Source organism: Arvicanthis niloticus, unplaced genomic scaffold, assembly GCF_011762505.2.
Source record: "Arvicanthis niloticus isolate mArvNil1 unplaced genomic scaffold, mArvNil1.pat.X pat_scaffold_327_arrow_ctg1, whole genome shotgun sequence".
NCBI classification, from domain to species: Eukaryota; Metazoa; Chordata; class Mammalia; order Rodentia; family Muridae; genus Arvicanthis; species Arvicanthis niloticus.
In genome coordinates, this window is record NW_023045981.1 from 53,705 (window position 1) to 78,044 (window position 24,340).

At 48.8% G+C, this 24,340-nt stretch overlaps 2 protein-coding genes and 1 long non-coding RNA gene across 7 annotated transcripts in view; 2 read left to right on the forward strand and 1 right to left on the reverse strand.

Moving 5' to 3' along the window:
- The window catches only part of LOC117701923 (A disintegrin and metalloproteinase with thrombospondin motifs 13), a 36,340-nt gene extending 19,347 nt beyond the window's left edge, over window positions 1-16,993 (forward strand). For 3 of the 5 annotated variants that reach the window (XM_076706327.1, XM_034493332.2, XM_076706329.1), the window contains 8 exons: window positions 2,357-2,486; window positions 2,568-2,747; window positions 12,007-12,211; window positions 13,069-13,381; window positions 14,061-14,207; window positions 14,359-14,535; window positions 15,906-16,090; window positions 16,619-16,993. In XM_076706327.1, the coding sequence (XP_076562442.1) occupies window positions 2,357-2,486; window positions 2,568-2,747; window positions 12,007-12,211; window positions 13,069-13,381; window positions 14,061-14,207; window positions 14,359-14,535; window positions 15,906-16,090; window positions 16,619-16,810 (1,529 nt within the window). In that variant the 3' untranslated portion in view covers window positions 16,811-16,993. Of the gene's footprint in view, window positions 1-2,356; window positions 2,487-2,567; window positions 2,748-12,006; window positions 12,212-13,068; window positions 13,441-14,060; window positions 14,208-14,358; window positions 14,536-15,905; window positions 16,091-16,618 lie in introns of those variants that run through there. The other 2 variants (XM_076706328.1, XR_013070280.1) reach the window with 2 other exon arrangements.
- LOC143433783 (uncharacterized) lies at window positions 4,785-16,738 on the reverse strand. Its single transcript, XR_013070281.1, has 4 exons — window positions 16,605-16,738; window positions 16,268-16,530; window positions 11,364-12,949; window positions 4,785-6,448 (listed from the first exon to the last, which is right to left on the reverse strand). It is a non-coding gene; the product is annotated as an uncharacterized LOC143433783 (long non-coding RNA).
- A 318-nt stretch (window positions 16,994-17,311) lies between the features above and the next one.
- LOC117701922 (calcium channel flower homolog) lies at window positions 17,312-21,537 on the forward strand. The gene is made up of 3 exons (XM_034493331.2): window positions 17,312-17,501; window positions 20,416-20,488; window positions 21,408-21,537. The coding sequence occupies exons 1-3, from the start codon at window positions 17,384-17,386 to the stop codon at window positions 21,535-21,537; spliced, it is 321 nt and encodes a 106-aa protein (XP_034349222.1). The 5' UTR covers window positions 17,312-17,383.
- The last annotated feature ends 2,803 nt before the right edge of the window (window positions 21,538-24,340 follow it).

Here is a 24,340-nt window from a genome sequence, read left to right on the forward strand (position 1 = left end):
TTGTTTTGTTTTGTTTTTCCAGACAGGGTTTCTCTGTGTAGCCCTGGCTGTCCTGGAACTCACTCTGTAGACCAGGTTGGCCTCGAACTCAGAAATCCGCCTGCCTCTGCCTCCCAAGTGCTGGGATTAAAGGCGTGCGCCACCACCGCCCGGCTCTATTACTTGTTTTATCTACCCACATTCTGCCTAGATTAGTGCTAAAGAAGGGTTGGCGACCAGAAAGCCAGACTATGTGAGTATGGCACCCAGATAAGTCATCTAAATGAGTCTCATATCTGAATGGAAAGTAAAGATAAATCCTGGCACCTAAGACTGTGTCCCTTACAGTCCTACAGAGCTGTGACCAAACCAACCACCAAAGCTGAAAACAGTCATTTTAAAGATACACTGTACTCTCTCTCTCTTCCTTATTGTGAAACACACACACACACACACACACACACACACACACACACCACATCACATTAAAAAATATGTATTTTGTGTATATGTGGCCTGTGTGTATGTATGTGTGTGTAGCCTTGGAAGTCAAAAGAGGCATCAGATCCCCCAGAAATAGTTACAGATGTTTGTGAACTGCCACATGGTGCCAGGATCTGAACCCATGACCTCTGCAAGACCTCCTAACCGCTGAGCCACCTCACCAGCCCTAACTCTGAAACATTTTTAGTGTTTCACTCAGTGGCAATAATCTTGTTGTGTGGCCACTGGCACCATCCATCTCTAGAAGATTACATCCTTCCAATATAGACCCTGTCTTCATTAAACACCAACATTCACCACCTTTCAGCCCCTGGCCGCCTACACTAAGGCTGTGACTCCTACCTCTGACACCAGCTGTGTGCAATGTGTCACTCTGTGACTGGCTTCTGTCAACTAGCTTCATTCATGTTGTAACGGTGCTGGAATCCCTTCTTGACCCCCAGGAGTGTTCTGCTGTATGTCTGGCCTGTGCTGGTTTGGGTCACCGTGAGGGACAGCTACTTGCACTCTCCTTTCAGCTTTCCTTAGCAGCGCTGCTCTGAACATGGGCCTGTGTACCCCAGCCTAGCTTTTGGTCCTGGTGGACACAGGACAAGGAATTGCAGAGTCATGTTGCCAAGCTATGTTCAGCTTTTGCAGGCCTCGCTGCACTGTTTTTCAGAACGGAATTTCACATCCCTATCAGTGAGCACCGGGTCCTAGTTTCTCCACATCCTTGTCAATATTTGCTGTTTTCTGAGCTTTCAATAGAGAAAGGTGTGAGAAGACACACATCTTTAAACAGACCTAACTACTTACCACACCTGTTTAGAACTGTTCAGAAAGAGATTCCTAAGGGATGGATGGAGGAAACCAACACTAATAATACCTTTTTAATGGATGCATCAGGATCTCATGTAGTTCAGGTTGGTCTCTATGTAGCCAAGGATGGCCCAGAATTCCTAATCTTCCCACCTCCATTTCTTGAGTGTTGGGATTGTAGACTTGTGCCACCACACATAGTACTTAGTTATTTATTAAATGTTTTATTATATTGTGTGTATGTATGTATCTGTGTATGTATGTATCTGTGTATTATGAGTCTATGTATGTATGAGTCTATGTATGTATGTATGTATGTATGTATGTATGTATGTATGTATGTAAGGTTTTGCACATGAGTGCATGCCCAGCAGAGGGCAGAAAAGGACTTGAGGTCTCTGAGCCTGGAGTACAGGCTGGTCTGAGCTGCCTAATGTGAGTACTGAAAATTGAACGTGGGTCCTTGAAAAGAGCAGTGTGACCTCTTAGCCATAGAACTAGCTCCTGTCCACATGCAGTTACTGTGTAGTACTGGGATTGAACCCAGGGCTGTGTGCATGGTGGACAAGCACTCTGCCAACCGAGCTCCACCCCCATCCCCATCCTTAAGAGACATTCCTTAAGCAAAGATATTTATGCTTCCACATTTACACACATGCACAGACACACACACACACACACACACACACACACACACACACACTGTATTTTGTTATCTCTGCTATCCTCTGATTTCTTTTTCTCTTCAGCAAGTCCCCTCCTACTTTTATATCTTAGTTTATTTGCTTGTCTGTGGCTGCTGTATTGAAGTAGAATTGCTTCCACGAGCTCGTGTAGAGGTCAAGAGACACCGGCTTCCAACAGCAGGCACCTTTCACTATTCAATCACTATAAATGACTGTGCTAGGTAGAGACCATTGTATGGAAACCAGGAGATCAAAGGGGTTAAGTCACTTGTCCAAGTGCACACAGCTGGTAAGATGCAGATGGATCTTGGCTTTAGAGCTGACAAGGAACAAATGCTGTAGTCCTTGAAAGCTGGGTCAAGGGCATTCCTGCTTCTTTCTGGCAGGTCTGAAGGAACTGTATTTCCTGTGCATGGATTCTGTCCTCAAGATGCCTGTCCAGGAAGAGCTATGTGGTGTGGCTAGTAAGCCCCCGAGCCGGTGGGAGGTCTGCAGGGTTCGCCCATGTCCTGCTCGGTGAGTTGGGAGGGTTAGTGCAGGGGAAGGAATCTGATCCCAGGGTTGATCTCCTATGAAGCCTTGGTTTTCTTCCTTCAGGTGGGAGACTCAAGTCTTGGCACCGTGCCCAGTAACCTGTGGAGGCGGGCAAGTGCCACTGGCTGTTCGTTGTGTGCGGCTGGACCATGGCCGCCCTGTGTCTGTAGCTCACTCTAAGTGCTGGCCAGTGCCTAGGCCACACTCCTTTGAGGACTGCAGCCCTGAGCCTTGTCCTGCTAGGTGAGTATCTTGCCTGGGAGATAGGCAGCCATGGATCTGTATTAGGCTCTGCCATCAGGCCCAGATGAAATAAAGTACACTTGTGGGTTCTGGGATGGTGATAACGTAGGCACATTAAAAAAAAATCTATTTAGTTAATGTTTATGAAACAGGGTCTCACTATGTGGCCCTGGCTGGCCTAGAATTTGTAAACCAGGCTAGCCTGGAACTCACAGAGACCCACTTATCTCTGCCTCAAAAGTGTGCAACATGGCTCTTGGCCATCCATCTGTCTGTCCGTCCGTCTATCCACCCACCTACCCACTCATCCACCCACCCACCCATCCACTTATCTATCTATCTATCTATCTATCTATCTATCTATCTATCTATCTATCATCTATCTATCTATCTATCTATCATCTATCTATCTATCTATCTATCTATCTATCTATCTATCATCTATCTATCATCTATCTATCATCTATCTATCTATCTATCTATCTATCTATCTATCATCTATCTATCATCTATCTATCATCTATCTATCTATCTATCTATCTATCTATCATCTATCATCTATCTAATCCTGGGGCTTTGTGCATGTTAGACAAGCACTCTAGCACTGAACTATATTCCCAGCTCCCCTTTTTCCTTTTATGTCAAGACAGGATCTCACAAGATGCTCATTAGCTTCACTCTGTAGCCCAGGTGAACTTAGGACCCTTGGCTTGTGCCACCTGGTCTAGTCAGGCACACATGTTGATAGAGAATTTAGTCACTGCTTATTCTAATTTACTGAATACCTGCTGTGCCCAGGTACACAGAGAGTCCCGTACTGTGCCTGTGGTGTGGGCTCTGGTCTCCAAGGCTCATGGACAGGACAATCATGAAGATATCCTGCCTGACATCCAGGGCCAGGGCTTGTCTCACCCATGAGGCCTGTATCCCAGAACCCTGTCCTTTCAGGTGACAGAGTAGGGCTTGCTGGGGGCTTGCCCAGTGTACATGGAGTACAATTATTCTGGAGCTCTGGAGATTTCAAGGGCGAGTGATAGCTCAACTCTGCATGAAAAGGCAGGGATGCCTTTCCCAGCAGAAACAGGAGCTACTCCCACAGTCTGCTAAGCTTTTAAAAAAGGTGTATTTAGTTTATGTATAAGTACTCTATCTGCATGTACACCTGCATGCCAGAAGAGGGCATCCCATCCCAGAATAGTTGGCTGTGAGCCACCATGTGGTTGCTGGGAATTGAACTTTGGGAAGAGCAGCCAGTGCTCTTAAGAACTGAGCCATCTCTCCAGCCCCACGCCAATGCTATTTTTTTTTTTTAAAAATCAGGTTGTTTGACTTTTCCTTCTGTATATGTAATGATTTTAAATTTTGTAGCTTAGCATCTACTGGACCCACAGCACCTGTGTCTTGCCTTCTTTATTTTTGCTGAAGTTCCCTATCTGTGCTCTTTGCTTTTGCATGTTATAGTTTAGGATTTTTTTTCCTTTTTTTTTTTTTTTTGAGACAGTGTCTTATGCAGCCCAGGCTAGCTTCAAACTCTCTATGTAACTGAAGATAGCCTTGGACTGTTGAACCTCAGGCCTTCACTTCTCAAGTGTAGGGAAGACAGGCATGTGGCACCCCCCCCCCCCCCAGCTAAACCTTTCTTTGTTTGTTCTATAGGAACTGCATGCACATGTGAGTTCTGGTACCACTGAGGTGTTCTGTGGTCACTCTAACCTGCACTGATCTGTCTACAGTCTCTCTTCTTTGTAGGGCACTAGTTTCTCAGCTAGGCATGATTCTTTCTCAAAGGGCACATAGGCAACTTTAGTTTAATGGCCACAATAAGGCATATTTGCTATGGCTCCTAGAGGGCAGAAGTTAATCATGCCCATCTGGCAGTGTATAGAACAACCCCTCCCCTCCCCCAGGACAAAATTATGTAGGGTCAGATGCCAGTGGTGCAAGGTGCAGGCCATACACACCTGAAGTGGAGTCTTGTGTAACGCGCGCCCCCAAAATCCCTTTTCGCCCGCGAATAAGGACAGGAGGCGATACGGGTTTACTGCCACGAGGAACTTTTTACTACCGCACACGATAAAGCGGAAAGACCCAAGAAACCGGAAGAGGGTCCCTTAAATACACCCTAGAGTGACGTATTCACTTCTGAAGGGCTGCTTGCTCACTACCCAGTATTACGCCTCGGGATAGGCCAGTGGTTTGGCGCTCTTTCTGCCTAGCAGCTGCGCAGAATGATTGTTTACTGCTGGGGAACCATGCGGCCAGCGCCATGTTGGAAAACGCACGTGTGCAGCCACAGCGGCTCACTACATCTCTCCCTGTTTAAATTATTAATATGAAACAGCCTTTTGCCTATTAAATGTAGTACCAAATAAGATTCGAACTCAAACCCGATCAAGCAAACTCCATCTTGGGGGGGAGTAAGCGATCAAGAGCTTATAGCCCGAAGATTTTTTCCTTACCCTTCCAGGTGCCATGGAAACGAGTCCTCTGGGTGCATGGGCTAAGGAAATATAAAGAGAATTGACACCCATCCCTGTGCAATGGAGTATATATATAGCTCCCAGGAGTGCAAGGGCTGTCAACCTATTATCTGGTATCACAATTATTTAGGCAAGAGCTGACTGGACAAGACTTCTCATCTACCCAGTGCAAATGAGCCGAGCTCTTGGGGTGCATAGACTGAGAATGTCTCTGTCATAGGCTATTTCTAGCCTAGATCATCAAATTTCAGGGAGGATGCTTGCCCCAAGGCTGCGCGTGCTTAGGCTTAGAGCTACCTTGTCACGTATTTGTTGGGCTTGAGCTTACAAACCATCCATCTATGAATACTAGTTCACATCCTAGAAGTGTATCACGCAGGCCTATTCCGGCTCTTAGGAAAGAAAGAAAGAAGGAAAGAAAAGGCAGAAGAAATTTATTTTTAAGAAGTAAAATCTCCACGGGCAGCAGGTTTCATCCGCTGGAAATCCGAGCTTGTAATCACGGCTGTATCTGGTCCAACTTCCCATTCCACTTTCCTTTTAAGTAAGCAGAAAGATTATGGCTTTAAATAAATGTATCATTCACAAATCTCAGAGGTGAAATACCTGGATATGGGGTCATTGAGACACAGCTCATTTGAGCCATATCTGCGAGCTGTATCAAGTGTGCTTGGAGCGAATAAACTCTCTGATTGACCAACACATCCACTTTCTGTGGGAGGGTCAAAAGCCTCAGAGGTTTTTTCTGAAATTTGATTAGCAACAGTAGCTGCTGTGAATTGATTAACCATGTCTGAGTCAGCTGTCACAGCTGCAATTTGTAGGGATGGTAATAGCAGCGATAAGGGCTGCAGTTATATTAGAATCTCCTTTCTTGTCAGGATAAAATCAAGGTCTCAGACGTCTGAACGGGGATAGGGATCAGAGTGGTAAACTGGCTATTAGACCTGCTTATAGAAAAGCAGACCAGCACTGTAATATAAGGCGAGTTACATTGGTACAAGTTAGCAGCAGCAACGCCTTTTAAGAAGGCAAGGGCATAGGTTTTTGAGAAGCAGATAGGTTAACCATCTAAATTTACTGTATATACTAGGAACCCGATTTTGGAGAGTCCAAATGGGAGCTGAGAGCGTCTGCAGATGAATCCTTCGGGGGGTCCTTTTCAGGAACCGCGAGTCGCCGCGTCAGTCGCTCTGGCAGCCAAAATGGATTGTCTTCCCCCTGTGGAAACACACAGACCGCTCCCCGGGATCTTATTAAAATAGGATCCGGGCCTTTCCATAGACCAGTCAAAACATCTTTCCATTTTACCATTTCTTTTGGCCTAGTTGGTTCCAGGCAATGTCGATCAGCCGCTGAATTGCCTTGACTGTCCAAATTCAGAAAGTTGAGGGTAAAAAGTGCCAGAGAAATAATAGCTCGTGGCACCGTGGGCAGAGCTTCCTCAACTTCTCCCTTTTGTTTTATCAAATAAGTTTTAAGGGTGCGGTGAGCACGCTCAATGATGCCCTGTCCCTGGGGGTTATAAGGAAGACCCGTCAGGTGTGTCACTTCCATATGGCGACAAAATTGTTTAAATTTTTGAGAAGTGTAGGCTGGCCCATTGTCCGTTTTAAGGATTTTAGGCTTTCCCCAAGCACTCCAAGCTTCGAGGCAATGTTGAATAACATGGGCCGCCTTTTCTCCGGTCAAAGGAGAGGCAAATATAACTCCAGAACAAGTATCAATAGAAACATGCAAATATTGTAATTTACCAAAGGATGGGATGTGGGTAACATCCATTTGCCAGATTTGTAAGGGCCTGATTCCCCGAGGGTTAACTCCTGTATGGGGAACAGGTAGGAAATGACAGCAGTTTTGGCATTGAGTAACAATATCTCTGGCCTCCCTTCTAGAGATGTTAAATCGACATCTTAATGTCTCAGCTGTCACATGAAACCTTTTGTGAAAAGCTTTAGCCAAATCTAACTTTGGTGAAAGGGCAAATGCAATTAACCTTGTGGCTCGATCTGCCAGGTCATTGCCACGGGACATAGGTCCCGGTAAGCCTGAGTGAGCCCTAATATGAGTTATAAAGACCGGGGATCTACGCTTAGCCAGGGTAAGCTGAATCTTTTGAAAAACTTCCACAAGTCTGCTAGATGTCTTAATTAACCCAGCAACTTCCAATGCTTTTACTGCATTAACCACATAGAAGGAATCTGAAACAATATTTAAGGGACCTGGAAATATTTCCAGAACCTCTGACACCACTAAGCATTCCACCATTTGAGGTGAGGTTTCATGATATTGTTTGGATGTAACTTTATCATTAACCACATAGGCACCTATTCCTGTTTTTGACCCATCCGTATAAACTACCATTCCATCTGGGAGCGGCTCCTGAGACACAATACGTGGAAATATGATAGCTTGAGTTAAAGCAAATTGTAAGATGGGATGCTTAGGATAATGATTATCTATTTGACCATTGAAGGAAGTAACCAGCACTGCCCACACATCAGAGGTCGCCGTTAATATTTGGACTTGGTGAGCAGTATAAGGCACTATTAAAACCTTAGGCTCTCTTCCAAAATGAGTAATAGCCGCTTTTAGCCCTTGAAGGGCAAGCTGAGCGACTGCATCTGGATACCTTTCAATGATCTTTGCAGGAGACGCATTAGGGTGGACCCATAACAAGGGCCCCTCCTGCCATAATACAGCAGTTGGTAAGTGTCTAGTTTTAAAAACACATAAGTCAAAGGTTTTGGTTTCATCTATGCGTTTCAACTGGGCGTCTTGCAAAGCGTTTTCTACTACTTGCAGAGCACGGCTCGCAGCTGGTGTTAAGGCCCTTGGTGAGGAAATATGAGCATCTCCTTCTAAAATATCAAATAAAGGTTTCAGCTCGGCCGAGGGAATTTTTAAAAACGGTCTTAACCAATTTATATCACCTAATAATTTCTGAAAATCATTTAAAGTATGTAAATGGTCTCTACGAATCTCCAATTTCTGAGGAATTATCTTTTCTGGATAGATAACTGTCCCTAAAAAGGAACCAATCTCTGAAAATTGAACTTTCTCAGTAGCAACATTTAGACCCCACTGTTCTAAGGTTTTTAATAATAAGGGGTATGAGGTCTGTAAAGTACCTAAATCCTTATGACACATAATAATATCATCTGTATAATGAGCCAGCAACAGCGAAGGAAATTGCTTCTTAATTGGCTCGAGGGCCATTTGAACATACAGCTGACATATGGTAGGGCTGTTGGCCATGCCCTGAGGCAGGACTTTCCACTGATATCTCTTATCAGGTTCAAAACGATTAACAGTAGGTAATGTAAACGCAAATCTTGGCCTATCTTGTGGACATAAGGGAATAGAGAAAAAACAATCTTTAATATCTATAATTATAATTTTCCACTGCTTAGGCAAGGCAGAGAGTAGAGGCAAACCTCGTTGCACAGAGCCAAATAGTCGCATCTGTGCATTGACCGCTCTTAAATCATGTAAAAGCCTCCATTTCCCGGATTTTTTTTTAATAACGAATATAGGTGTATTCCAGGGGGAGGTAGAAGGTTCTAAATGACCGAGCTGCACTTGTTCTTTAATTAGTTTTGTAGCAGCTTCCAATTTCTCAGAGGATAATGACCACTGAGGTACCCAGACGGCCTCCTCTGTGAGCCAGGGTATGGGTATAGAGCCCTCAGTGGCAGCTAGGAAAAACCCAGTCCTTGCCTTCCTGCGTTTGATTCTTGTGAGACAGGATCTAACCTTCCTTGTTCGTTCCTGCCAAGACCTTTCCCTTCTTTAAATCCCATGCTTTTCATAATGTTTACAGCTTGTGGGGAGTATTCACTGGTCAGAACTAGCCCTAGGCCCTGTAAAATGTCCCTTCCCCAGAGGTTGACGGGGAGGGGAAGCACATAAGGTATAAAACTTCCTGTCTGACCCTCTGCTGCCTTCCAAGTCAACGAGCGGGAGCTGACTGCAGGGCTGGCTTCATATCCCAATCCTTGTAGGGAGTGAGATGATTTCTCTACAGGCCATGCCTTAGGCCACCAATTAGCGGAAATGATACTTTTATCCGCTCCTGAGTCCAGAATTCCGGTAAATTTCTTCCCCTCTATTGCTAACTGTAAGGTGGGTCTAGTTTTAAAATCAACCACCAGATGAGCGAAGTCAGTTCCTGAGGAACCAAGCCCCTGAGAACCTCTAAGCTTCTCAGTGGATGGAAAACAATCATGTAAGCTTGGAAGAACAATCAATTGAGCGATCCTATCTCCAGGGGAGATAGAGAATACACCTTGTGGGCTAGAACAGAGAACTTGAAGTTCTCCGGTATAATCCTGATCTATTACACCGGGGTGTACCACAAGCCCTTTTAAGGTGAGAGAGGAACGGCCTAATATAAGACCAACGCTTCTCTCTGGCAGGGGGCCTCTGTAATCGACCGGGATCGGCTGCACCCCCATGTGTGGCATTAATAAGACTCGGGAGGTGGAGCACAGGTCCAGTCCTGCGGAACCCCTTGTGGCTCTGCAGCGAACAGAGTCTCCTGAGTGTTCTGCAGTGTCCCATATCTTTTGGGGCCCTGGGATCTCGGGCCCGCATATCCGTTTTTTGAAAATTTTTCCTCCTTAATGGCTGACAGATTTGGGGGGAGAATTTGACCTTTTATATCCCTAATAGAACGGCAATTTTGAGCCAAATGATAGCCTTTTCCACACCTAGTGCACAGTTTCGTTGGTATTTGATTATTTGGGCACTCCCTTTTTCTATGTCCGGCCTTCCCACAGGCATAGCACCGGGCCATATGTTTTGACGGGAAGGTTCCACGATTCTGACCCTTAAGCAGCATTGCCGCCATTTCTAAGTTCGCCGCCGCGAGCCCTGCGTTAGTAAGAGGACCTCCCAATCCTCGGCACACTCTTAACCAATCTTGTAACCCCTTAGCTCTCCGCGGCGCAATAGCGGCACGGCATTCCGCCGTGGCGTTTTCAAAAACCATCTGTTCTATTAGCGGCATCGACTGTTCTGGATCCCCAAAGATTCTACCCGCTGCCTCGGTCATCCGCGCCACAAAGTCAGAGAACGACTCATTAGCTGCCTGAATTATCTTGGACAAATAAAGGTTACTGCCTTCCTTCCTAGGGAGGGACTTCCACGCCTTTATCGCAGCTGCTGCTGTCTGCGCGTAGACCTGCCAAGGATGAGCGGTCTGGTCATTCGCGTGTACGCCAACTCCCGCTAGCATATCAAAAGTCCATAATTCCTGTCCCTCAGTATTTGCATTAATCCTAGCTTGTGCTTGTAACGCCTCATGCCACAAGGCCTTCCACTCTAGGTATTGGCCCATATTGTTAAGTACCCGCCTTCACTGTGTTCTGCCAATCTCCTGGAGTCATGGCGGCTGTAGCTAACCTCTCTACTTGGGCTACAGTAAAGTTAGCTCCAATTCCATATGCGCGCACTGCTTCCGCTAATTCTTTGACCTGTCTATAATCTACGGGAGCATAAACGCGGGCGCCTTCTGCCGCTTCAAAGACCGGAAATGCAAGCTGTAGCTGCCTCTGATCCGCCGGGCTGAGGAATGAGTTAGGGCCTCCGCCCGAATCGTAAGTTGGAGGCAAGAGTGGGGCTGAGGAATTCAAAGGCTTTCTTAGTCTTACTTTGGGACCGCCAGCCTTAGTACAGGCAGCTGGTTCCTGCCCCAGGCCCTCTTCCTCTCCTTGTGTTAGATCTTCCTCGGAGCTGCTAAGGTGTATGGAAGCAGGCTCCTTAATTGGGTGCGGGGGTTCCCGCTTCTCTTCACCAGCCGGTGAAGGTTTGCTAGCTTTAACAGGCCCTGCAGTGGCCTGTATCCCTCCTGAACATTCTTTCCTATAACCAAACTCTCTGGCCAGTCTCTCTCCAGACTTCTTCGTCTGTTTCTCTTTTCCCAACCCTATGGCTGAGCACCTGTTGCCACATCCTGGTTCTGATAGCTTAGAGCAGACCTTTTTTGAAACCTCTCCACTCCTATTAGCTGTGCCTCGAGCTAGTTCCTCACAACAAAAATAGACTGTCAACGAAAACCACACAAGGCCAGCTACTACCGCAGCGGCAGTGAATGAAAATTCGGTCGCAACAAAGGTCTCCACGCCAAGCATACCTTCCAGGATGCACCTCGAGTTCCGCAGTTTGTAACCCGTCCCCAAGCTTGGGTGGTCTCCCGCAGCGCCTTAAAATTTCCCGGGTTAATCGGCACCAGATGTAACGCGCGCCCCCAAAATCCCTTTTCGCCCGCGAATAAGGACAGGAGGCGATACGGGTTTACTGCCACGAGGAACTTTTTACTACCGCACACGATAAAGCGGAAAGACCCAAGAAACCGGAAGAGGGTCCCTTAAATACACCCTAGAGTGACGTATTCACTTCTGAAGGGCTGCTTGCTCACTACCCAGTATTACGCCTCGGGATAGGCCAGTGGTTTGGCGCTCTTTCTGCCTAGCAGCTGCGCAGAATGATTGTTTACTGCTGGGGAACCATGCGGCCAGCGCCATGTTGGAAAACGCACGTGTGCAGCCACAGCGGCTCACTACAGTCTTGGTCTGGCTCACACCATTGCCTCGGTTCCCAAGGGTCCCAGAGCAGCACTGGTCCAATCCATGACACAAACACGAAGGGCAACATTGAAGTTCAGTGAGGTCAGTGGAGACCATGGCCAGAGACTGTGCAGATCATTGTTGCAGAAGCCAGGGGTCTTCAATAGTCCCATACACAGAGGCTGTCATTGGGATCTTCTCTTCCTGCAGATGGAAAGTCCTGTCCCTTGGCCCATGCTCAGCCAGCTGTGGCCTTGGCACTGCCACACAAATGGTGGCCTGCATGCAGCTTGACCAAGGCCATGACAATGAGGTGAATGAAACTTTTTGTAAGGCTCTGGTGCGGCCCCTGGCCAGTGTCCCCTGCCTCGTTGCTGACTGTGCATACCGATGGCACATCGGTACCTGGACAGAGGTAAGGCTGGTCCTGGTCCTGGGACTTTAGTTGAGGCTAAGGAAGGCATCAGCAAGGGATCCTTGTGCATAAGAGGGCCTATGGTCCTTATTCACTGTGACCCCTGTTAGAAGGGGAGAGTCTGCTGTGTCCCTTAGAGCAAGGGACACAGCAAGGCATGGAGACCCAGACAGCTGGGCTTTGAGAGGCCAGGGGTCTGCAGATTCTGGAAGCCCCAATACCAAACAGACTAGTGTCATCTTATGACAAGCACCCAACAAATCACTAGAGAGACCAAGGTGGGTAGGGCGTGGATCCCCTGGGAGGAGCTCATTCAAAGCTGTAGGCAGCACAGAGACAGAAGGGATAGGATAAACTGCTCACATCACCTTGGTCAGAAGGACTCTGGGCATAAGATGAGGACAGAACTGGCAGTAGGGCAGGACAAACACTAGATGCAATGTCAAATGAACTGGTCCCTTCTCTAAGGCCCCGAGGGACAAAGAGATTTATTTAGTTTATGTATATGAGTGCTCTATCTGCACGTATACCTGCATGCCAGAAGAGGGCATTAGATCCCAGTATAGATGGTTGTGGCCACCGTGTTTTTCCTGGAATTGAACTCAGGGCTTCTGGAAGAGCAGACAGTGCTCTTAACTACTGAGCCATCTCTCCATGGCTGGACTTCGAGACCAGAATCCCAGGTCTTGTATACATGTGAGCCCCCAAAAGACATCTCTTTAGCTCCAGTCTCCTCACCTGTAAAGCAGAAACATTAGCTGCTTCTCAGTGTATGGTGCTTGTCACACCACAGTGTCCTGTGGTCACTCTGTCTTGCTGCTCTTTGACAAGCTCACCGTGACCTTCTTTCCTGACAGTGCTCTGTCTCCTGTGGGGAAGGCATCCAGCGCCGGCATGACACCTGCCTTGGACCCCAGGCCCAAGTGCCTGTGCCAGCCAACTTCTGCCAACACCTGCCCAAGCCAGTGACTGTGAGAGGCTGCTGGGCTGGACCCTGTGCAGGGCAGGAGATCTCCCGCTCACTGACTCACACGGAAGCTACTCTTCCCAGTCAGACCCAGGCTGCTGTTACTGTTGCCTCTCTGCAGTGGACCCAGCCCCAAGCCCAGGCCCGCACCCTATTCCCAGCCTCCCAGTCTCTGGGGCTCCAGGAAAACCTGGAAGAGCCTGGTTAGGTTTCTTCCTGCTTCCTGTTGGGAAAGTTGGCATCTCACAGGATAAGCACTCAGGTGCTAGACCATGTATTGTTGAGCTCAGGGCCTCCTTCCCATCTGGCAAAGGGAAGCCACACTTTTTACATGTGTATGTTCATGTTTGTGTGTATGCAAGTGTGTGCGTGTACGTGTGCGTGTGTAGGCCACAGGACAACCTTGGGTGTCATTTCTCAGGAATTGTCTATCTTGTTTTAGACAGGATCTTTCATTGGCTTGGAGCTTGCCCAAGTAGGTTAGGCTGGCTGGTTGAGCCCAGGAATCCACCTGTCTTTGCCTTCTCAGTGCTGGGACTTCAAGTGTGAACCTCCAAAAAATATAGGCTCTGAGGATTGAACTTAGGTCCCTATGCTTACAAAAAAGCCCTTTCCTGACTGAGCCATCTTTCCAGCTCAAAAACCACACTTTTACTTCCATCCCCACCAAATAACTTGAAGGTTGCAGGGTCAGGAGTTCAGGTCCATGTGGTCCATAGCCCACACACCACACTGCCTCCTTTTCCCTGAAGCACAGAGAAGTGGCCTAGTACTTTGGATGGTGACAATTGCTGTAACATATAGCCCCCTTCTCAGCCCCTGCCAGCTCTGGGTTCCAGCCCTGCTCTGGTCTGGTCACCTCACTCCTTTTCTCCTTGGTAGGTGCCTGTGGAAGGCAGTACCTGGAACCCACAGGAATCATTGACATGCGAAGTAAAGGACAGCTAGACTGTGTGGTGGCCATTGGGAGACCTCTAGGTGAAGTGCTGACCCTCCAAATCCTCGAGAGCTCCCTCAAGTGTAGTGCAGGTACATCCAGAGGTGTGTGGGCTTATAAGGTAGAAAACTCAGGGGAATGTGCCCTCTACTTTGTCACATGAGGGAGAGTGGAACTCAGCCCTGAGTCGCTGCTGCCAGCTTGGAGGAGGGGTACTGGTTCCTCACTGCCCGCCCTTTCTAGGGGAGCTGCTGCTGCTCTGGGGTAGGTTCACATGGAGGAAGATATGCTGGAAGATGCTTGGCATGACTTTCAGCACCAAAACCAACACGTTGGTGGTGAGGCAGCACCGTGTTGTGCCAGGAGGTGGAGTGTTGCTACAGTACCGGAGTCGACCTGCCCCGGCGACCCTCCACAAAGGTACACCGGCTGCCTGGGCCTCCTACCTTCTCACTGGGTGGGTGAGTCTTTGTTGCTGTGGACAGGGCCATGGGCAGGGCAGGAGACAGCTGGCCACAAAGGAAACTGGGAGCAGGCAACATCTTTCACGTGGTCAGGATGGAGTTCCTCTGTGGCCATGAAGCCAGATGGGTGGCTGTAGATATCCTGTTCTTGTCCCATTCCTCAGGCCACTCACTGTCTCATTCCCTTGACCCTGGTCTTCAGTTCTTTCGAGGTCCTCTCAGGCCTGTGAGCCACTTTTCCTCAGCCTGCTTCCTGTGACTTGTACGTGTACGCTAGCACCCACAAGGAAGATGCCTGCACTATATATTCCGCAGAAAGAGGGCATCTCATGGATTCCCAATTTACCCAGGACCCAAAAAGTATCCTCTTGATCACCTCAGGGTTTTAAAGGCAAAGTGCAAGATGACTGAAGATATCTTACCTCGCCAACTCCAGACATTTTTGCATGCCCCAGGCCTCATGTGAAAACGATACAACAGGGGTGTTGTCTCTGTAAAGACTTTGTGTTATCACCCCCCTCCTCTCCCCCAGCCTCTGCCCACAGGGAGCTGTGCTGGCCGCAAAGTCCCACGGGAAGCCCACTGGATTCCTCCTCATTGCTTCTCATTTCTCACATGCAGACACTCTGCCTCGAGAGAGGCTTAGCTGCAGCGGGGTTCCCACTGACGATAGCACTGGACAGCATAACCAAACTCAACTTCTCCACCAGTTTGACATTTTAATTACTGTGTACCTCAGTTTATTGACTCCTCTTTTTAAATACCCTGGCCAAAACATGCCACTGTTCCCTTCTCCCCATGAAGGGCACCAAAGCCTTTCAGTTCCTTTAAAAATTATCTTACTTACTACAATGTACGTATGTGGGCATGTGCATGGCATGACGTGGGTGTGGAGGACAGAGGGCAACCCCACAGAATCAGTTTTCTCCTTTTTATCTTTACATGGGTTCCTGGGATTGAACTCATATCACCAGGCTTGTTAAGCAAGAAGCAAAAGCCTTTCCGCACTCGTCAGCTAGCCTTTCCCTTAAAGGAAACGTTAGTGTGTCTGTGGGGGTCGGGGGTGGGTGGAAACAGGGTTAGAGGTTCTTTCTTGCCATGTGGGTCCTGAGAATCAGACTTAAGTTGTCAGGCTTGTACAAAACCCTTCTCCTGCTGAGCCATCCCTGCCTGCTGGTCTGGGATCACTGCCTGAAGCTAGTCTATTAGAAGTGGTTAGAGAGAAGGCTGGGCAGCAGGGAAGGAAGAGTCAGTCAGGGACCATCCTGGTGTCAGTAATCTCTCTGAGGTGGCCCTCCCCCAGTCTATCCTTGTTCTTGTCTGCAGGATGTGACAGGCAGCTCTTTGGACCTCAGGGTGAAATTGTGAGTCCCTCACTGAGCCCAGACGTGAGGAAGGCAGGGACCTGCAGGGTCTTCATCAGTGTGGCTCCACAGGCCCGCATTGCCATCCGTGCCCTGGCCAGTGATGTGGGCACTGCTTCTGAGGGGACCTATGCCAACTATGTCTTGGTGAGGCCACTAAGATGGGGACAAAAAATGTGGTAATCTTTTGATGTGAATCTGGATACTGTCTCTAGGAAGGAGGGGGGGAGTGCTGGGTCTGGGGGACATTTTTAGCTTATTTTTTATCCAAAACTTCAAGACTACTGGAAAGAATGAGAAGAAGGGTTTCCTCCACTCACTCACCAACAAATACTTGTGGCTCTACCCCCAAGAAGGAAGAGAGAAGGTCTTTCCTGTTGACCATGGGTGGAAGCATCATTTTCATGTCTGCTGTTTTTGTTTTCAGAAGAGCATATGTAAGGTTGAGAATTTGTATGCCCTATAAGGCATCAGATCATCTCAGGCTTAGTCTTGAGCAGGATCCCAGCTCTTGCACCTGGGGAGGGGGCCCAAAATCTCTGAGCTTCAGTTTCTTGGGTAGAACAGAGTGTCCCTCATGTGGGCTCCTGTAAGAAACAAACATGATTCTGAGAAGCCAAGAGTTTATAAATAATGATCACTCATGGCCTGTTCTGGCTACCTGCTTTTCCACAGGTCAGGGATATCCACAGTCTGAAGACCACGACATTTTGGGGGCAGCAGGTGCTCTACTGGGAGTCCGAAGGCAGCGAGGCTGAACTGGAGTTTAGCCCTGGCTTCCTGGAGACGCATGCCAGCCTTCAGGGTCAGTACTGGACCATCCCACCGAGGACACCGGAACAGGACAAAAGTCTGGTTCTGTCCTAGATTTCTTTCCAACAGCCGGCCGGAAAGGGAGGCAACCCTACTCGGGAAAGAGTGACCGTCCCTGGAGTATGCAACTCTAGACTCTTGAGAGGTTCTAATGCCTGCTAGCCTTAGGGAACCTCTTTTAGTGACCTTTTCCAGGTGCAGAAGGACCACGATTGGGAGGTAGAGATCAAAAAAGCAGTCCTAGCCCTCAGTGGTTAATAAAGGATACAGGTTTGAAACCAGACTGGAGTTTTCCTCCCATAACCTGCTGCCCATAACAGGCCTGGCTTGAAAGCTCATTCTACTGCAAGCCGGGGTTCCCTGGAGGTCTGAACAGGGCCTTTGCCACTTCTAGTCTTCAGTCTTAAAAAGAGAAAAGGCCAGCCCGGGTCCAGCGCACCTGCTGGGTGGCAAGGGGCTGCCAGGAAAGTCTGTAAACACGCCCCTTATGTTAATATACGCCATTTTCCCCAGCCCTCGGCTATGGCCTCCGGGTCCGCCCCCTATGTTAATCACCGCCTCTCCCACAAGGCCGCGCGGGTGGACACGTCCCTTTGTGCGCGCCCGAAGCTGCGCTCAGCGTTAAGCATGAGCGGCTCGGGCGCCGCCGGAGCGGCAGCCGGCCCAGCCCCGCCGGCGCAGGAGGAGGGCATGACATGGTGGTACCGCTGGCTGTGCCGCCTGGCGGGAGTGCTAGGGGCCGTGTGTGAGTACGGCGTCTGGGGAGCGGGCGTCCCTGGGGTTGCCATGGCTCCCGGCCTCCGGCCTGCAGTCCGTCGCCGGAGCTCGGTGGCTACAGCTCAGCTGTTCTGGCCTTGATCGGAGGAGATGAGAGTCACAGAGGACGCGTGTCTGCCGCTTCCCGGCCCCGCCTCGGCCTGGTGATGCTCACCTGGGCTGGGGTGGGACTGCCAAATTGCCAGCCTTTGGACAAAACTTGTTCATAAATGGGGGCGGGGGCAGCTCTCCACTGGCTGGGAAGTTTGCTTGAGGGTCAGATGATGCCAGGAGGAGAGTGGCCTCTCAGGGTGGCTGGGCAGTGGGCGGAGAGGCAGCTTCTCGGGTTCTTATTGTTCGTTCGTTCAGACTCAGATTCTTTTCCTGTCCTCACTCTCCTAATGCTTCTCAGCGGCCTGGTATCCTCCACACCAGCAGGCTTTCTCTGCTTGAGCTCCAAAAGAATAAAAGAGAAAAGCAGGTCCGCCTCTTAAGTGCAGCTATGTTGCTGGCCTTCTAAACAAAATCCTGTGTGTCCCTTTCATTGTGAATTCCTAGAAGCCCAGGTGAGTGCTGGTCTCAGGAAAGACAGTTTCGAGGATCCATTGCGTACCTGGCACCGGAACAGGGACTGTGTGGGTAGGGGCAGACTCATCTGTTGTCCTGCCTGGAGGATACCTTGGAGCCCCAGCTGTCCAGATGATCTTGCTGGTCAGATGGATAGGGTAGGGTTAGGTCCGTGCTGCCCTGGTATGGCAGCCCCTGAGGGAGTCTGCTGAGGTTGAGTAAATCCTCTCCTGTGCAGTTAGCTATTTCAAGGTGGTCTTAAGGGGTGCAGGAACAAGGAGGATCCTGACCATGACCTAGGCAGCTACCCTCCCTCCACCTCGGTGATTCAGTCAGCAACTGGGTGACTTCTACATTAGATTGACTTTGGAAATCCCACCCAGTCCTGTGCTTCCTAACATGGATATCTGTTCTAGTCCAGAAGGCCTCCCCAACCCTCCTGCTGGGTGAAGCCATCAGTGAAACCTTAGGGGAGACCTATGGCGATAACTTAAATTGTCCCCTGAACCTGCAGATTGGAGTGGGGGATGGGCATCCAGGTTTTGGATACTGGCATAGCACAGGAGGGAAGGAAGATGTGTATTTGCTTTAAAAACTCTATAGGGGTTTGATAGGAGCTGTGGCTTAGCTGCTCACTTTGACATAGGGCTATCCTCTCGGAATGAAGGATATTCTAAAGTGTTTATTTATTTATTGGAGGGGTTTATTCTGGTCCCAAAAGCCTCTGTAGACAGTAGCTCTGAGGAAGAAAGGATTGCATAGTGACATCTCCCTTGGACGCATGTATTTGAGTCCTTGGTTGTCAAAGGACTCCTGTTCGTCTGGGTCGTGGTCCTCCCAAAGCTGTAGGGCAGCACGGTGGAGTAGCTCTGTAGATGGAATGCTGAGGACAGGAGTTCAGGCCCCTCAGGTGAGACCAGGCCTAGCTCCACACAGGCAGGAGGTAGACAGTCCCTCACTTCTGTGGTGCTGGAAGCTTTGCTGCCACCACCTGGGGATGAGTGCTGCTTTGAGTTCTTTATTAGAGAAGAAGACTTTGTGACATAGAAGCCATGCCACTCAAAAGAGTTGGTCATTTGGTCCATTCTCCTGCACCAGCTTCCATTTGCATAGTGTAACACAGGAAAGTGGAAAATGGTAGAATTCCAGGCCCAGTGGAGGGATCAGGTGACTTAGGCCTGCTACAAGTTTAATAAGGTGGTACTAATTGGAGCCTCAGAGGGCCAACACTCAGCCCTCCCTTAGCTTGTGTCCTGCCAGGCTGGGCAGCTCCCAGCAATGTCCTCGGAGGTTCCCAGAGTTCCTGGTGAGAGACTTCCTGGTGAAGCGTGGGTGGCTGGGGCAGACTGTAACCCCAAGGTGTAGTCAGAGAGGAGGAGCCTCGCTGGAGCTGCACACTGGCAAGCAGTCACATTCTGGAGAAGAGCACATACACTGTCCCCTCATGGTGTCTTGCTATCCTAGTATTGGGACTCAGTCTCCCCTTGTGTAAGAGAAAAATGAGCTTAGAAAGCTAACTTACTCAGGGTCATGTGGCTGATGTTTTAGGTGTGGGATTGTCATCTGGATCTTCCCTGGTGTATCATGAGAAGCATCCCTGTCCTGACCCAAATTCAGGATGTGGCCAGACATAGTGGAACATGCTTGTAATCTCAGCCCCCAGAATCCCTTGCTGAGGGAGCAAGACAGTGTTTGAGGTCAGCCTGAGGTAGAGAGCAGGACTCTGTCTCAAAGAAAAACAAAAGAAACACCCTTACCAAGCAAACAACAGAACAACCCCAAGTAAATTTGAGTGGCATTTTTCAAGTCAGAAGACTTTTGAATAGTTCACCTAGTGGATGCAGATAGGCAGGCATGCTAAGGTTCTCACTGAAGTCAGAACAGTCCTGACTTTTTTTTTTTAAGATTTATTTATTTTATATATGTGAGTACATTGTCCTCAGACACACCAGAAGAGGGCATTGGAACCCATCATAATGGTTGTGATGATTGCTGGGAATTGAACTCTGGAAGAACAGTCAGTGCTCTTAACCTCTGAGCCATCTCTCCAGTCCCCCAGGCCTGACTTCTTGAGAGGGTTTGATAATAACCTGGAACCAAGGGCCGGCCCATCAGAGCCTCAGCCTTTACATCCCCCAAGTATGAAAGTAGCTAGACTTGAGCTTCAGACGTACACTTAGTATTCTCCGTGGTCTCAGGTGATGGTGGTTGCTGAGGGAAGCCCTAATGGTGAGCATCTAAAGGGAGCCCTGTGTGATCTCGGTGTCTGCCCAGACAACCTTCTGCAAGCTCTGCTGTACTCTGCTAACTCCTGCCCGTTGTCTTTTGTTTTGAAGCCTGTGCGATCTCTGGACTCTTCAACTGTGTCACTATCCACCCTCTGAACATCGCAGCCGGTGTGTGGATGATGTGAGTAGCTGTGACTGTCCCACCTGGCTGGTGTTCAAGGCATGTGCTGCAGGTCTCATCCCCTTCCCACCCCCAGGTTTCCTGGTAGCCGCTTGAGCCTTTATTGGGGACAATGTCACAGACATTGCAGCGTCTACTCAGCCAGACACTGTAGACTCCTTGTTTACCACAATGGGCCCTTCTCTTTGGGAGCTTCAGGGCCATGGTGTGTAAGGTCAGAATTCAGGGTCTATGATAAAGAGAGGAGGGTGGTCAGCTGTGAGGCTATTAGCAGGGCTGGAGTTAGGGGAGCAGATGCAGGTGGAACTGCTGGCTACAGCATCCACAGGGAGCTCCTTTTCACCGTCTTCCTGGGCAGCCAGATCCCAGGGAAAGGGATGCCGGAGTGAGGGCTGCTCAAGGTTGTGGGAAGCACTGCATGGGGCAAGGTAAAGGTAGGTCCGGCCTTGGGCCTCAGGTCAGGATGATCTGGTGATGTGTACAAAAGCTTATGCTGGACCAAGGTGGCACAGATGGGGACTATGGAGGTTTTGTACAGATTGGTAGAACAGTGAGCTGGCATCTGGAAGGCTGGTGGTGAGAGGTGGGGAGCTGGGCAGTGGTCAAGAGTTACATGAACGGTGTCTGCTAATCAGGTGGCACTTTGCTCCCAGATGGATGTGGGGCAGTGTGGCTAAGTTCTGTGGATGAATGCACTGCTGAATCAAGATAATATGGAGGCAGGGGTCTTAGTTTTTTATTTCACTGTTGGAACAATAAAGAGATGAGACCCCCAGGCTCTTCCTTTGGGATGCTTGGGTAGTTAGGGATGCTGGTCAGCGGTGGGGTGAGATGGTAGTGTTCTTGAGCCACTGCCATGAGGGCTATTGCAGCCCCAGGTTATAAACTATCATTGTCCTTTCTGCCTTTGCCCCTGCAGCATGAACGCCTTCATCCTGTTGTTGTGTGAGGTTCCCTTCTGCTGCCAGTTTGTGGAGTTTGCAAACACAGTAGCTGAGAAGGTTGACCGGCTGCGCTCTTGGCAGAAGGCTGTCTTCTACTGCGGGTGAGGGACTGTTGGGCGGGGCCTATGGCATGGTTCCCAAACTCCTGATGATTAAAATGGGGGGGGGGGCGTTGGGAGGTGGCAGGGGCAGGAACAGGTAGAGGCCTTTTCTTCTGCAGAAGCTTTTATTTGATAGCTGTGGACATAGCCACTGGCCCATCCAATAACAGGTGCTAAAGAATGGCACCCAGTATCTGCCTCCCAGAGCTCAGATGGCCGCTACGGCCACACAAGTATTCTAAGAGCTAGTGGAAGAACAGGGAAGCAGCTGGGTTGTGCTCTTTCGCTTGGAGTTCCTAGACGGTTGTAGTGGGTATGTGTAGGCATTGTGAAGCCTTGGGAGGATGTGGCCAACCCAGAGGTCCAGATGTGAGACTGCAGAACAGAAACACCATTTCCCTCTAAATACACACTTCTTCTGGTTCTGACAAGTGCAGTGTGTCAGACTGCAGCACTTCTGAGATAAATTTAATACCTGGGAGTCTCTAAAGAAGGGCTTTCCCATGAGAGCCTGGCTAGGCAGCAGTACTCATTATAATTACCAATATTGTCTTTAAGATCAGGTTAGCCTCAGGATTGGTGGAGGCTCAGTGGCTTCTGCAGTCAGAACACACAATGAGTGTGTGCTTGCTGGCAGTTTTCTGATGTATCTAAATCTCAGGGGATCATAGGGCCATAAAATTTTAATCAGTGTGGCATGGTTGTGTGTGTGTGTGTGTGTGTGTGTGTGAGTGTGCATGCATACATGCATATATGTGGGTGCACATGCGTGTGGAAAATACTAAAGTGGGCAGGTGGGCAGTAGGTATTTTCCTCAGTCACGTTCTACTTATTTTTAAAGACAGGGTCTCTCACTGAACCTGGAGCTCACATATTTGGCTAGACTGCTGAGCCAGTAAGCTCTAGGAGTCCACGTGTCCTCCACCTCAGCAGCCGCAAAGTGCCTGGCTTTGTATGGGGATCCGGATAGACAGGCCCTCATGCATGTGCAGCAGGCACCAGCTAAGCCATCTCCTCACACTTTCCTTGACTTTTCTTTCCTCTCTGTATTTAAGATGGTCTTATTATGTAGATCTAGCTGGCCTTGAACTCACAGAGATTCATCTGTCTCTGCCCCCTGAATGCTGGGATTAAAGGCATATGCCACCATACCTGGTTTTCTTTGGGTTTTAAAGATGTATTGTCAGGATGCTGACAATAATGTATGTTTACTAAAAGTCATTTGTAAAGTAAAAAATGGCCGCTGCAGTCCTCGCTTCCGATTCATCTATTGGCATGTGTCCCTCCAGTCTGAGTGCAGACACTTTGGAAGCTCATCTCTAACATGCTTGTAACTGTTACACATAAGTTTGTACCTGCTCTTCTGACTTGCTGTGGTATCAACATTTTCAGTATTGTCACAAAAATGATAGCATTCCTTCTACTGTGAAGCACATTTATTCAGCTGGACCTACTGCCTTTGTCTTAATTTATTAGCTGGTATCAATCAAGTCTGGTGAACATCCGTTGGCCAAGCTACCATGATGACATCCTTAGAGGTGTTTCCAGGTGTGGAATTACCAGACTAGGTTATGATCATACAAAAGATCTTAACATACGTGACTTTCCCGAGTTGCTTTCTTTTTTTTGTTTGTTTGTTTGTTTTTTTGTTTTTTTTGTTTGTTTGTTTTTTGTTTTTTGAGACAGGGTTTCTCTGTGTAGCCCTGGCTGTCCTGGAACTCACTCTGTAGACCAGGCTAGCCTCGAACTCAGAAATCCGCCTGCCTCTGCCTCCCAAGTGCTGGGATTAAAGGCGTGCACCACCACTGCCCGGCTCGAGTTGCTTTCCCAAGAGGCCATCTGGGTATCTCTCCCCTCCCCACGCAGTGCCTAGTGCTATGTTCATATGTCTTAAAAAGTAAAATATCCGCTGATGGGTTTCTCCAAGGGTGTTTAGCTTCTGGTTCACTCTCTTGAGAGCTTTAATGTGTGACTTTGCAGGCTGTGTGTTTTCAGTATTAAAGACCTCAGATACCTTTGTTTCATTTCCCATTCGGACTTTTCCAGCCTGTCATTTGCCTTGAATGTTAACAGCTTTCCTCCTGTGGTCTTTTGCCTCGTGATTTCTTATTATTATTATAGAGGACCCTCGACTTGGCTTCCATTTTGATAAAACAAATATCCTGTTGAGAACACGGTAGCACACCTCACTTACCAAACACGGCTGTCGCCAAACTTTACTATGCTTAAAGCCTTGATGCTGCCACAGTGACCTGGTATGGCATCTTATAAGTTGGCCCATAAAGCTTGGGTCTCAGAACCTCTAGTCAGTGTCTGCTGAGTACCACAGTTGCAACCATCCAAGTCAAGGACCCCCTGTGCTTTGAAGCACTTCTGCTGCACAGACGTCTACACCTGAAATCCAAGGAGTGATGTTGGTTCTGAGTGTCGTCCTCCTGCCCAGTGAGCTCCTCTTCAGAAATGGCTGGACTGAGCTCTGTCATCTTCCTTGGTCAGCGTGTCCACAATTCACCTCATGTTGGAAAAATACCATCCCTCGAGATTGAACTGCAGAGGTTCTTAGGGCTGAAAGAACCCACCACTAGGTGGCACCAGGCTGCTACTGAAGCCCCATAGTTGCACTGGGTCCAGTATTCCCTGGGGTATGAGCTGGGGGAAGGGGGAGGTTGTTGAGGCACAGCTGGCCCAGGGTTGCTGAGGCTGATGAGAGTGTTAATTCAGTGTTTGGGGTGTGGGTGTAGGATAAGTGGCCATCAGCCCTCACCTTGATGTCAGGATCTCAGGTTTGACCCCACTACAGTGGAGTG